At 34.8% G+C, this 14288-nt stretch overlaps 1 protein-coding gene across 3 annotated transcripts in view; it reads right to left on the reverse strand.

Annotated features, from left to right (window-relative positions):
• Rngtt (RNA guanylyltransferase and 5'-phosphatase) overlaps positions 1-14288 on the reverse strand; it is a 271102-nt gene that overhangs the window by 142752 nt on the left and 114062 nt on the right. For all 3 annotated transcript variants that reach the window (XM_063233201.1, XM_063233199.1, XM_063233200.1), the window contains one exon: positions 6737-6805. In XM_063233201.1, coding sequence (XP_063089271.1) covers positions 6737-6805 — 69 coding nt within the window. The remainder of the gene's footprint in view (positions 1-6736; positions 6806-14288) is intronic.

Below are 14288 nucleotides of genomic sequence, written 5' to 3' on the forward strand. Positions count from 1 at the left end.
TAAATACAGGATGACCAGAAATTGCACATTTTTCTCATATTTTACAAGGTAATATAATAAGAAATAGAAAACTGACAATTTTATAAATGTATTCAATACATTTTCTATGGTATATCTTAAATAACTTAATATACAATACAGCATTACGATCTTAACTGTAACAGAGTAACATATAGAACAGACTGAGTAGGAACTCAATCACAGACCACAATGCTAGGCTTGGTAGTGCACCCCTGTAATCCCAGCACTTAGGAGGCTGAGGCATAAGTTTGAGGCTATATTGAGTAACACAGTGAGTTAATGGCCAGCTGAAACTACAAAGCAATACCCTATCTCAAAAAAAAAGAAAAAAAATAAAAACACACCATGAATAGCCAGTCGTTTACTAAAAAGATCACCACATGACAACAGAAAAGATATCCTTCCCAATTGAGCCTCAAAACAGACCTCAAAACAGAAACACAACTAAAATGAGAGAACAAGGCAACAAGGTCCTTAAAAAGCAGACCTCCTCAACAGTTGATGTCACTAGAAGAAACATCAAAAAAAATTTTTAAATGATAAAATGATCACTGAGATTAAAAGATACAAATAAACTGCTGAATGAATCAGTAACTAAATTGATCAATGATCTCAAAAAAAGATACAAATTAGCAACCGAATGAAAACAATGCAGAATGATTTTAGTGAGACAATAGGTGTTCTAAGAAAGAACCAACTAGAAAACCTGAAAATTAAAACTTCATTCAGTCAAATAACATACTCAATTGACAATCAACAGTAAGCAAAATGAGAAAAAAAGGGCATCAAGATTTGGAGATACAGTAGAGATACTAAAACATCCAATCAGTAATAAAGAAAAACTAACAAGAAACAATCAAAAGATTACCTAAGACTCCTAGGTAACACTAAAAGAAAAAATTAAGAATCATCAGACTCAACAACGGTGTAGAAGTTGATACTAAGGGCATAAAAAGTTATTCATTGAAATTCTGGCAGAAAATTTCCCAAAATGGAGAATACTAAAACAAGAGATGCACTTAAAATCCCAAACAGACACAATCAGTTAACATAGCATAGACAAACTGCTGGAAATTCAAGAAAAAGAATGTTAAAACCTATTACAAGTGCCAAACTGGGCCTGGTAGCACAAACCTGTAATTTCATCACTTGGGAAACTGAGATAGGAGGATCTCTAAGAATAGCTATTCTTGTGTCTCACAAGGTGACTTCAAACCAATACAGGTCAGAATAAACAAAGATGACCACTATATACTGATAAAAGAGAATAATTTGATAAGAAGAGATAACGATTATAAATATGTATGCAAGGAATGTCAGTATTCACTACTTGCCATAAAATAACAGACAATATAATAATAGTGGGGGATTTCAATACCTTACTCTCACAAATACGCAGGTCAAATAGACAAAAAAAAAAATCAATAAACATCAGAGTTAAACTACACACAGATCAAAGAAATTTTAAAATATTTACAGCATGTTTCATCCAATGGCAGAATACATTCTTTTCAGCTCCTTATGGATTCTTTGAAATAAGACTGTATTTTACACCATAAAGCATGTCCCAATAAATATGAAAGAAATAATTTCATGTATCTTATCTGATAATAATGGAATGAAACTCAAAATCAATAGCAAAAGAAATCACAGAAACTACACAAACACATACTGATTGAATAATATACTCTTGACCATCAATGGGTCTCTGAAAAAACCAAAACATTCCTGGGATAAAGTATCAATGGAAAGATACCAGAATACATGAAATACAAAGTAGTTCCAAGAAAGAAAGTTATAGCTATATAAATGCCTACAATAGAAAAATGCAGCAACCTCAAATAAATAAGCAAGTATCTCGAGGTCCTAGAAAAATAAGAACAAAACTCATAAACGGCAAAAGGAAACAAATAATAAAGATCAGAGCAGAAATTCCTGAAATTGAGAATAAAAAAATATAAATGATCAATCAATCAAAAAGGTGATTTTTGAAAACATAAACAAAACTAGTAAACCCCTAGCCAAACTTACTTTAAAAAAAAAGAGAAGGCCAAATTAATAAAATCAGAGACAAAAAAGTCAAAGTATAACATACATTGCTGAATCCAAACTATCAGAAAGTATTGCAAAAGTTTAGATTCCAATAAATTAGAAAATTGAAAAAAAAAATTCCTAAATACATATGCTCTACCTAAATTAAGATACAAAAATCTATCAATTACAAGCAATAAGATTAATGCAATCATTAAAACTCTACAAACTAAGAAAAATACAGACCTGATGAATTTACTGCTGAATTTAAGCAAACCTATCTAGAACAATTAACATGTTTCTCAAACTTTTCCATGAGGAACAAAGGGGTAGGAACACTCCATTTGTCAATTCATTCTATGAAGTCAACATTACTTTATTACCAAAACCAAACAAGGACTTAACAATGGAAAACTATAGACCAATATCCTTCAGGAACACAGATGCAAAAATTCACAATAATATCTTTGCTAACAGAATTCAACAGTACATTGAAAGAATCATATTCCAGGACCAAGCTAATTTCATCCCAGAAATGCATGGATAGTTTAAAACACATAAATCAATAAATGTAATATACCAAGTAAACAAAATAAAGGATTAAAGTGGTATGATCATCTCATAGATGCAGAAAGATCTTTCAACAAAATCCAACATTTTTTCAATGTTGGATTTTGACAAATACAGGTATAGAAGGATTTTACCTCAAACTGCTACAAACCATATATATATGACAAACCAACTGCCAGCATCAAAATGATTTGGGGGAAATGGGAAGAATTCTCTCTACAACCAGGAATGAGACAAGGGCGCCCACTCTTATCATTCCTGTTCAACACAGTACTTGAAATTTAGCCAGGGCAATCAGGCAGCAGAAACAAATACAAGGAATATGAGTAAGAAAAGAAGTCAACCTATCCCTGTAACTTGATATTTTTACAGAAGAACTAAAAAACCTCATCAGAAAATTTTTACATCTCCTCGTTAGTATAGTAGTGAAAAAAAAAAACCAGAAAATTTTTACATTTGGTAAATAAATTCATCGAAGTGGCACAATAAAAAATCAAGTGTTCCTGTACACTAATAATAAATCCACAGAGAAATCAGAAAATCACTTCAATTAACCATAGCTTCAAAAAAAATTGAATACCTAAGAATCAATCTAAAGGTGATAGATTTTCTACAATGCAAATTATAGAATTTTTAAAAAGTAATTGAAGAAGACATTAGAAAAATCAAAAAACTCCCTTGTTAGGGGATCAGAAGAACCAGTATTGTGAAAATGGCCGTATTACCAAAAACAACTAACAAATTCAATGTCATCCTCATTAATTCCAACATCATAACTGAAATAACAAAAAAAATCCTAAAATTTTTTTGTACTTAAAAAACTTTACACTTACTTATGCGAAAAGTTTTTAGTATAAGTAATATTACATTAATTGACTTAAAATCATGAGCACACATTATATATTATTTGCAACTTACGCATTCCTTTTCTACGATAAAAAATTGCTATTATTATTTTCAAAATACAGAAAGAACGTAACAAAATGGCAGGAGTACTCAAACTATTATGCCTAGAAGTAAAGAATTTTAAAAGTATATATTCATAATATGATAAAAAATGGTTGTCTAATTTTTAATTATTATAGTAAAGGACACACTGCCATTAATCTCCCTCAACATACTTCCTGCACTTCTAACACACTTAACCCAGCATTCTTGACACTTCCTGAGGTAGTCCTGCAAGTTTCATGATTGTCTTTCGTACTGTTGTGGCTGCCTTGATGCCCTAAATCAGTTCAAAAACATTTGTATTTCCTCATCATTCTGACTTTGGGGAAAGACCAGAAGTTGCATGGTGTGAGATCTGGTGACTAAGGTAGAAGGTGACACACCGTGAAGTTTTCACAAGTTTGCCTTTGCACTGGATGCCAGTAGCATTCGCCACATTTTTTATCACACCCCATAAAGACACTCAAAAAACAGGATTTCCAGAACTGTTTCAGAAAGCAGCAAGAATGATAAACAGTATAAGTATGTTGAAAATGAGGGGAAATATTTTAAAAAGCATTAATGGCAAACTGATTTTTACTGTAATAATTATTTTTAAATTTAAACATTTGCCATAAATTTCATTCATATCTCGTATTTCATATGCATCAAGTAGAACTGATCTCAGAAATGCAAAGATCGACCAACGTAAGAGTCAATGTAACTGATTACAAACATGGCATAAAAAAAAAAAATGGCATATTCTCAACAGCTATAGAAAGGTTTAATGCAGTGACTCCCCTCTCCCAAAAACCAATTCTAAAAGAATAAAAATGAAATGTGCCACAAATATATTTGAAGGAGAATATTTAGAAATACTACCTTTGGTTTGGCTTGTGTCCAGATGTCCCCTCAAAGCCTCATGAAATCATGGGTTGGACTTTTACAGCGGTAGCTGAAGGTAGAATGTATGACTGACTCACGGTGCAGTGCTAGGACTGAAGTGCTAGCATTAGGGTGGATGATTACCACAATCAGTCCGCTGACTAGTCTGGCACGCCCTAGTCCTGGAAGACTAGGTACAGTCCAAGAGACCAAACAGGCTTGTCTTCCCCCTTGTTGTCACCTCGCCATCTTCTGCCTGCCATGAACTGTTTCTCTTGGACTCTCTGCCATGCCACCTTGCCTTGGAATCAGATGATTACAGACTGAAACCTCTAAGAACTGTGAGCTAAATAAAATAAGCTTTTCCCTTTTAAATCTGAGTAGTGAGTATTTTGTTTTAGCAAGGAAAACAGACACCTCTCCTTCAAAGGAAATCATAAGGAAAATTCAGGAATGTTACCTTCCCCTGCAAAACTGAAAATCAAGTATAAATGTCTTCCTCTACATTCAATTACAGTAATATTTAGTCAATACTGGAATTCCTGGCCAAATTATAAAACTAGAATTCAGATTATTGAGCATACTTGTTGAGTCAATAAAATAATACCACAGCAAAACACTAGAAGTATCAAATAAAGATACTTCATGACACACTGACTTCAAAAACAGAAAAAAGTCTAGAAATTAGCAAAACAGCAAAAAAGGCAGAGAAAGAGAAAGGTACGTGAAAAGAACCATAATTTATTCATGGTAAGATGCTGACTTTTCTTCAAATTAATCTAAATTTAAATCTATCCCTACAAGTTTTGGGGTCACAGGACAAACTGATTCTGAAACTTCAATATGAAAGCAAATGCTTATAAATATTTTCAAAACTCTTGGCTAACAGGGAGACTTGCTTTGCTCGGCATAAATTACAAAGTTCTCTCATAATTTAAAAAAGAAAAAAATTTAGTTACTAGAATACAAATAGACTAATAAATCTACTGGCATTACTAGACACTCCAGAAAGAGCCTCACTCACCTGTCAGGCTGTTTCTCTTACATATAACAAAACCTAATATTCATAAAGAATTTATGTAATCACAGTTATATTTAGACTTCTTTCAATCCAGGGAGATTGGGCTGCAAAATAAGGGAACTCAAAAATCCAATTATATCCTACTAACATAGCACTTTTTATAATTTCTATCTTGAATTTCTAGTTGTCTCCCATTGCATCATCCCTCAAACAAAGATTATTTACTCCTTCCTTTCCAGGATGCCTGGGAAGAAGACAGAGGCAAATCACATAGTACACTGTACGTAAATTTGCATTAAATAGTTTGGATATAAATATAAAACATATACAATAGTAATTAATGCAGAGTGTTCGAAACATGAACTTCCCTTTCTTCTAGTCACCCAATTTGATATCTTTCTATACGTAACTTCTCAACTTGCTCAAATGCTAATCTGTAAGAATACAGTCAGTCAAGGCAAATTACAGCAAATGGAAATAGCTGCACATGAAAGACAACTCTTTCCTATAAAGGGTTCTTATATTTGAAATGCATAGGAATCACAAACAGCTTGGCAAAACAAACTACTGGGTTCCATCCCCCGTTTCCAGCCAATATAGCTGAAGTGAGCTCCATCTCCAACAACTTTCTCTGTGCTACTAATTCTTCATGATGTGCTCCACTTCAAAAGGCATTATTTTATGGAACACTGGTTAGCAAGCGAGGACAAGGAACAGGTATTTAACTGGCATCTAGTAAGCAGAGGCCAAGACTGTTGAACATGCTCTAATGTATAATCTGACCATTAAGTTGACAAAAGTTCTTCAGTGCATTTCAAAAATTTGACATACAATATTTTAAAATTCTGTTTTTCTTCAAGGATTGACAGCTGTTTGAATTTTACTCAGACAGCAAAATGAAGTTTCCAAGATATTAATGTAAAGGTATACAGCACTGAGTCACAGAATAAGGGTATAAGGATGCATTCAACATCATCAGAAGATTTCCTATAAAGAAATGCAAGCTAGCATTTGTTTGGCAAGAATTATAAGAAAGGCAATTATAGTAAAAGACTAACTTCCTTGAAAAGTAATTTCCAATGTTTTTCTTAAGCTAACTGGAAAACAAACAGGTATTCATTTTAGCTTTATATATTGTGATATAAATTAAATCTTTCATAGTGAATAGTTTATCTTAAGGGAAACCAATAATCACAGCAGTAACCAATCCTAAATAAATTATACTGAGGAATGTACACTTTCTGTGTACATCTACATGTGTTGAGGGTAGGTTAAACTTACTCCGATTGGCTGAAAAATAAGTCCATCCATTTCATGGCTGACTTCTTTGGCAAAATTTCCTTCAAGTAACTGTAAAAGAATTACACATGTATTATTCAGCACTACCAAAGTTACTTTAAAATTATTTTAATTTCTTGACAAGTTATATGAAAACTTAATACAAAAATTTTAAGAACTAAAATAATAAAATAGGGGAGAGGTAATCCAAAGATATCTTGTTTAATATACTCTAAAAATTTTTTTTAAAAACATGAATAGTTCTATTACAAGGTAGACAAGATATCCTGAATAGTCCTAACTACAGCAACCAAAACAATGGATAAAGAGAATAAAAAATAAATAAAGTATTATGTATCTCAAAACAGATTTTGAATGCACTCACCATAAAACAAATTTTAAGAAGACAGATACACTAATTATCTTGAGTTGATCATCACCCAACACACATATAAATCAAAACATCATGTTGTGCCTCATAAATATGTACTATTATATGGTGATCAAAAAACTAAAGAAAAATGATCATAGATGAACTACTGAAAACATTTCTAAATATACTGCTAAGCCAATACAAAATAAAGGAAGATGTAGACTCCTCTTCAACTGAAAGTATAAATTATGAGAAGTAATAAGGGGAATAAAAAAATAAGAATATACAAAAAAAGACATTGCCTACAAGCTTGCTTGGAAACAAGAATTGGAATTACATATGGACATCAAGAGTATAAAATACATTGACTGTGTTTTCCAACAACCATTAAAAAATTTTTTAGTCTTTTTTATTTTTTCTCCATGTACTCTGCCATTTCCTCCTCCAAGATCTGTAATTTCTCTGAAAACTGAGACATACAGTACAAAATAAAACTTAGTTTTTCAATGTCTACTGAAAAGCAGAATTATAAACTCAATGCTACCTAGGTAGTTCTCAGCTGCATCTTTAAATCCTTCCCTTTCACAGATTTTTATTGTTTTACAGGACTTAACATACATGTCACTAATGGAAGCCTCAGCAATCATTTCTACAATTCAATGAAAAAGATAACAATGAACTTTCATGGAGTTAATTACTGTCATGTTATCTAGAATCTTGCCAACTAACAGGAAATTCAGATTCTTCTGGGTTCAAATAGATTTCCAAAATTTGGCTATGCTTTGTGTTATACTGGAAATTTCTTTCATCACAGTCACACTGTTGAAAGTACTACACTTACAAAACGATACGTTTTCCAAAAGCAACAACCTAAATTTTTAAGTGCTATCTTCCATGGAACAAAATCCATCATTCTTGTCTAACACTGAATCCATGTACTCTACCATTTCCTCCTCCAAGACCTGTAATTTCTCTGAAAACTGAGAAGAGTTCAGATTGGAGATTTTTGTTTTTGTTTTTTACCATAATACCTCCTGTTGTCTGCTGCCCGTAACTTTAGGACATAGTAAAAATCAAACAAAACAGAACAGAATAGAACTAATAAAAAGAAAAATAATGAATGCAATAAAGGACTTCAAAACAAAAATAACAGTAAATCCAAAATGGCTACCATAATATATCCTGTTATTTTTAAAACAGCTGCCCATGCCATTGGACACACTGTCTGGCAGCTACTGTTGATTCCCTATGATCTTGTTTGAAGCCCTGTGTCATTTTCATTGTTTTGTTTGGTTGTCTTTTTTGACTTTGTCATACTGGAGTTTGAACAAACATTTCCTTTAAAATGTAACAGTCCTTTGTAGAGATAGAAAGTAAACCAGTGAGAGCCAGCAGCTGGAGGACAGAGGAAGGAGATGGAGGAGTTAGTGTTTAAAGAGCTTCTGTTTCCGGGAAAAAAAAGTTCCAGAAATAGACGATGGTGATGGTTGTACAATAACATGAATGTACTTAACACCACTAAATTTTATACTTAAAAAGTTAAAATGGTAAAATGTATGTTTTGTATATATTAGAAGTGAGCAAAGAATGCACTTAGTATTTAAATTTTTAAAACTTTTATTATGGTAAAAAATACATTGTTAATGATCTCTTCAAAATATTCCTCCCTTGTTTTAAACACATTTCTCGAATTGTAGTGTCGGCTACCTCAATGTCTTAAATTCAAAACACTCACCCTTCATGGTCATTCTGACTCTGGGAAACAGCCAGAAGTTGACCCAGGACATAAGGAAAATAGGGACACATCAAAATGTTTTTACAAGTCTGTCTCTCTTTTCAATGACCTCAACAGGTGCATTCACTGAATTTTTGAGCACAGCTTATAAACATTCCTAAAGGAAGACTTTCAAAACTACTTCAAAAAGTGGCAAGGGGCTGGAGAGGTAGCTTAGTTATAGAGTGCTTGCCCCAGCATGCATAAGGCCCTGAGTTCAATCCTCAGTACCAAAAAAAAAAAAAAAAAAAAAAAAAAAAAAAAGTGGCAAGGATGAGATAAGTGAGCTCAAAATGGAAGGAAGTACTTTAAGGGGGATTAATGGTGATGCATCTTTTATTTCTTTAAAAAAAAAAAAGTAAGCATTCACCATATAGTCTGAACACCTGTTGTTGGTAAACAAACACACAGAACACACACAGAGTTGGCAAGCTAGATATCCTAGGTAACAGGATCTTCCCTGCTACAGAAATAAAATAACTCCATTTTTATTTTACTCTAATATTTCTTTTACTTTTTATTTTCTTTTTCTTAAGTCTATATAGTTATATTTATTTGCCATTTTGTTATTGACTTTTTTAATGATACGTTTGCAGTACACGTTTACATTTTCCGTAGAGTTAGTAGTGTACATCACACACCTTGCTTGATTCCTTTTTCTCTTTTGTGTCTCCTCTCCCTCAGCCTCCCTCCATCTCTTGATCCTCTTCCCACTTGAGGAAGATCTGACCCACTACATCCTATTATCTATCTTTCGTTTTATGAATGGAATAATTCAAAGGACTCTGATGAAACTTCTTAGGGCACACAAGAGCTCCTCTGCAGCAGTACTCCAGACGTAGGTAATTTTCCTTTCTCCTCTCCTTTCTTTCTCAATTGAACCCAGCGTCTTCACATTGAGCTGCATCCTCAGAACACCCACTTTTTTTGAGGTTCTCTAGACAGGCTGGGGTCTAACATGGGCTCTTCCTGCCTCATCCTCCCAAAAAGTGCTACAACTACAGAAGTATGCCAAAATGCCCAGCTCCTTGTGTGTGTGTATAACTGCCTATTATGTACTAAGGATCTAGTATGTGCTTGATACCTAACATTATTATTATTATTATTCAAAGCACATGACTTCACGATCTGTATATTCCTGAGTTTTGCACTATTATTCAATTTGTCAGAAAAGCAAACTGAGAAAATCAAGCCAATAAACCTCTACCTTCAAATCAAAAAGTTTAAAAAGTAAAATCATTTAGATTTCCATAAGACTTCAACCAATAAAATAAGCAAACAATCACACTTCTCTGATTCTCTGAAACAAATATGCCAATGATTTTGAAACTTCCTCAATATGATCCTTTAATAGGCACGAAACATTTATTGGATTTTAAATGTGCTGTAGCATGTACTATGAATAAAGCAAATACAAAAAGAATGTAAAATGTTTTGTAGGAAAAACAAAGCTAAAATTATATTAACATCATAAAATTCATTAACTTGCTTAAATCTCTGAAATCATATATGTAAAGTAATAGGTTATATTAGAAACATCACTGCCTATACACAATGCTTAAAAGAAAATTTGCCCAAACTTGTTTATGAATACCTGTTACACAGTGTCTTTATTACTACAACCAACATTTTAAGACATTTTACACATTCTCATTATTTTCTGAGTGTAGTACACTTCAAATTATATATGAAGCTGTCACATGCTATCCAAGGTAGGAAGAATCAACTTAAAAATGCCACAAGGGCACCCCTACCCCAAGTTCCACAGACCTATATTCATAATTTTAGAGATGTTTTGCTCCTTAACTTTATCAGTTTGGTTTAAAGCAAAGTTCCATTTTCACTTACAATATTTAAAATAGCAAAAGAATATCATTTCTACCCTGAATATAAAAAAATCGTAAAGTCACAACTTTTGCTAAAGCCATCAGAAAGCTTTTATCTGTATGCAGCAGGTAAACTAAATCCCAACGCTTCCAAATGAAGACTGATAGGCCTCCTTTGGGGAAGCAAAGAAAGCAGTGGCAGCCATAAAAGTGAGTACAAAGAAAACAACTGGAAGTTTGATCAATTCTTAAAACACAGTTAGCACAGGCAAGGAAATGACTGCAAATCCCTGCACGCTCCCAAACAGGTCCCACTCCCTGGCTACCTGTTTCCCCAGGCTTCTGCCAAGATTCACATCAGAATGTCAGAGCAGAGCAAGAAATACAAGAAAGCACCACCTTGGTTAAGTACAGATAAAAGAACTCTCCGGTTTCCCATCCTCTTCCTGACACAAGCAAAAACTAAGAATGAAGTCGTAAGGGGCTGAAGATAGTTTTGGGCCACGAATAGTGTCTTTGTTACTTTTCACTCATTGCTGGAACAAAACACCTGACACCAAAAGAAGGAAAGGTTTATTTATCTAGCTCACTGTTTGTGGAGATTTCAACCCATCATAATCAGCATGGCAAGGCACCAGGGAAACACAGGCAGCAGCCAGCAAAAGCAGCCAGAATAAAAGGGGCTGGGAACAAGCCTCTTCTCCTCCTTTGTATTTGTAAGCAGGTACCCCTGCCCGGGTAGGTGTAGCACTCACAATACCTCTGCCTCCTCCTCCTGCACAGGATGAAGGTATTTACAAAGTAAGGATGCTGGCTCTCTCTGAGTCCCTTAGTTAAACTTTTAAACTTCTCAAGTTGACACAATGTATCAACCATAATAAACAATAAATCAATAAAAAGCAGAAAAACTTGTTCCCTCAGAAACTTTGCACCTATTCAAGCCAAAGCTTTCCAAGGAAGAGAGGGGGGAGAAAGAGAGCTCGCTGAGCAATACCTCTGCTGGACTGCAGTACTGAGGTTCTGCTTGACACTGATGCTGGAGGAGGAGAAATAAGAGCGCCCCACGGCCCCGTATGTGTGCACCCTGGGATAAGAAATAGGTGTTTCCAAACAGAGACGAACACAAGAGGCACAAAAACAGAACACTCGAATCCACAAGAACGGAGTTTATACAAGTGAAAAGTGAAGCACACAGGAAAACCATTTCATACACCAGCCTCACGGTAATCAGAGCAACAGCAGCCGGCTGCTAGGGAATCTGAACACCAGTGTCGGACACCAAAGATAAAACTGCAGAGCAACCTAAATTCATCTCTAATACAAACAGGAGGAGGCAACCACTACTCTCTACCCACCCACACTGTCAAACAAGCCTACTGAAGCAAACTGAAACCAGCACATCTAGTATTGAGCATATGGATGCAGTGAAAACATCCAGCACCAAATAAACAAAGAAACATACTAACCTCAATATGTATTGTTCATTAAAAAAAAAAAAAAAAAATGCCTGAATTCAGTTAAAAATGTTCTCTGAATTGGGGATAATGCTGTGTACCTTTTAGTCCCAGCTACTTGGAAAACTAAATTAGGAGGAACAACTGAGCCTCCCTAAAAACAAACAAAAAAAAGCCCTCTCATACCTACAGGGGACCTATATTTTACAATTATCGAAGACCTTTAAATACCTTAGAAATTTAAAAGTTCTAGAGAAAAAGGTAGAAAATGTGTATAATATGGAATTTCCAGAGACAGAAACTATAAAAATAAGCCAAATGAAAATGCAAAGAAATTAAAAAAAACACAATACCACAGTACAGGAAAGAACACTGAACCTGAAGAAAGGTATGTAGCATTTTTCCAACTCAGTACAAAAGGAAACAAAACTGCAAATCAAAGAGACACTGTAACACGATATAGAATACTGGCACAATTGGCATGTGACCAAAAAAAGATATAAGGGTACAGAAGAAACAGGGGAAATAATGCTTTGAATTATTATAAAATTAATCAGGTGTATGCACACACACATATACACAAAACCAACATACCCTAAGACAGTGTGAACAAGGCATTAAGCGAAAATTACAGATGGCAAAATCATACAGCAAGAGTGGGAAAAACTGCATGCAGAAGAATAAAGGGTTGATAGACTTATCGGAAACTAGGAAGGCCACAGATAATTGAACCATCAGCTTTAAAGCACTAATAGAAACAATGTTAAACAAAACCTTCTTTCAAAAATAAAGGTACAATTAAGTTTTGCAGACAGACAAAATCTGATAAAATGTTCTCTTGATTGAGACAGGGTCTCGCTATGCAGTTCAGGTTGGTCTTGAGCTCACTTTGCAGCCCAGGCTGGTCCTGAACTTGCAAAGATCCTCGTGGCTCAGCTTCCTGAGTGCTGAGGAGTGTACCACCATGTCTGGCTGTAAAACGCTGTTTTGTTTTTTTGAGATAGGGTCTCATAATGTATTTCAAGTTAGTCTTGAACTCACTATGTAGCTGTCATGGTTTATGTCTGTGGCCCCCAGGCCTCATGAGTTTGCAGTGTGCATTTGTGACTGGTTCATTGTCTAGTGCTTCGATTGATGGTGTCAGTGCTCCACCCACATAGGGGTGGAGCCAGGATGTAATATAACTGCAGGAGGAAGATGTGTCATGGTCTTTTGCCAGTTTCTACCTTACTGTTTGCAGCTGCCATGAACTGCAGCCCAGCCATGCCAGCCTGCCTTGGAGCCAACTGAATACGGACTGAAACCTCCAAAAACTGTAAGAAATAAACCTTTCCTTTCCCAACTTTGGGCATCGGGTATTTTATCTCAGGAACGAGTAAAAAAAACTAAGACACTAGCCCAGTCCTGGCTTGAACTCATAGCAGTCCGCTTGCCTCAGGGTTCCAAGCACTAGGATCACATTTACACCACCATGCACAGCTTAACATGCATTTCTACCAGACTAGCAAACAAGGACCTTTAAAGGGTATCACTTAGGCAGAAAGAGGATGATACAAGACTAAAATCTTTTATCTAAACCAAAAAATATTTTTAAAAAGGACATAAGAAATGGTTTAAAACTTGAATAAAACTGTACCTCTTTTTTTTTTTTAAAGATAACTGGTCAATGAAAGCCAAAATACTAAAAAATATACTATGGTGTTAGTATGGAAGGAGCTGGTGTGCTTCATGAAACTGACTTCTCCTCCTTCCCCAGGCTAAGACCAGCCCTTGGTGACGAGGGGCGGCGGGGCTGCTGGGGCTAATCAAACGCCTCCGCGGTTCTCTTTCACAGTTCATGTTTGCAGTACATACCAACTGCCTTCACCAAGAGGAGTTAGTACACGTACACAGCACATCTGAACTCTTTTTTACTTCCCCTTTTCCTTCCTTCCTTTTAAAAACAGAAGTTGTGGTGGTCAGCAGGCGTGCATATCTGAATCTTAAACTTTAAGCATAGTAGCCAGGAATAAGCTTCCAAGGTGAAAGTAACTGAACCAAAAGAAAGTCACTAAAATGAAAATTCCCAAGAAGTGGAAAGGCTGATATGATAAATAGGTCAACCAGACACAAAGAAGCTGTATTCGGG

This window comes from Cavia porcellus, unplaced genomic scaffold (assembly GCF_034190915.1).
Source record: "Cavia porcellus strain 051 isolate PalLab524CR breed Dunkin Hartley unplaced genomic scaffold, mCavPor4.1 scaffold_22, whole genome shotgun sequence".
Classification (NCBI taxonomy): Eukaryota; Metazoa; Chordata; class Mammalia; order Rodentia; family Caviidae; genus Cavia; species Cavia porcellus.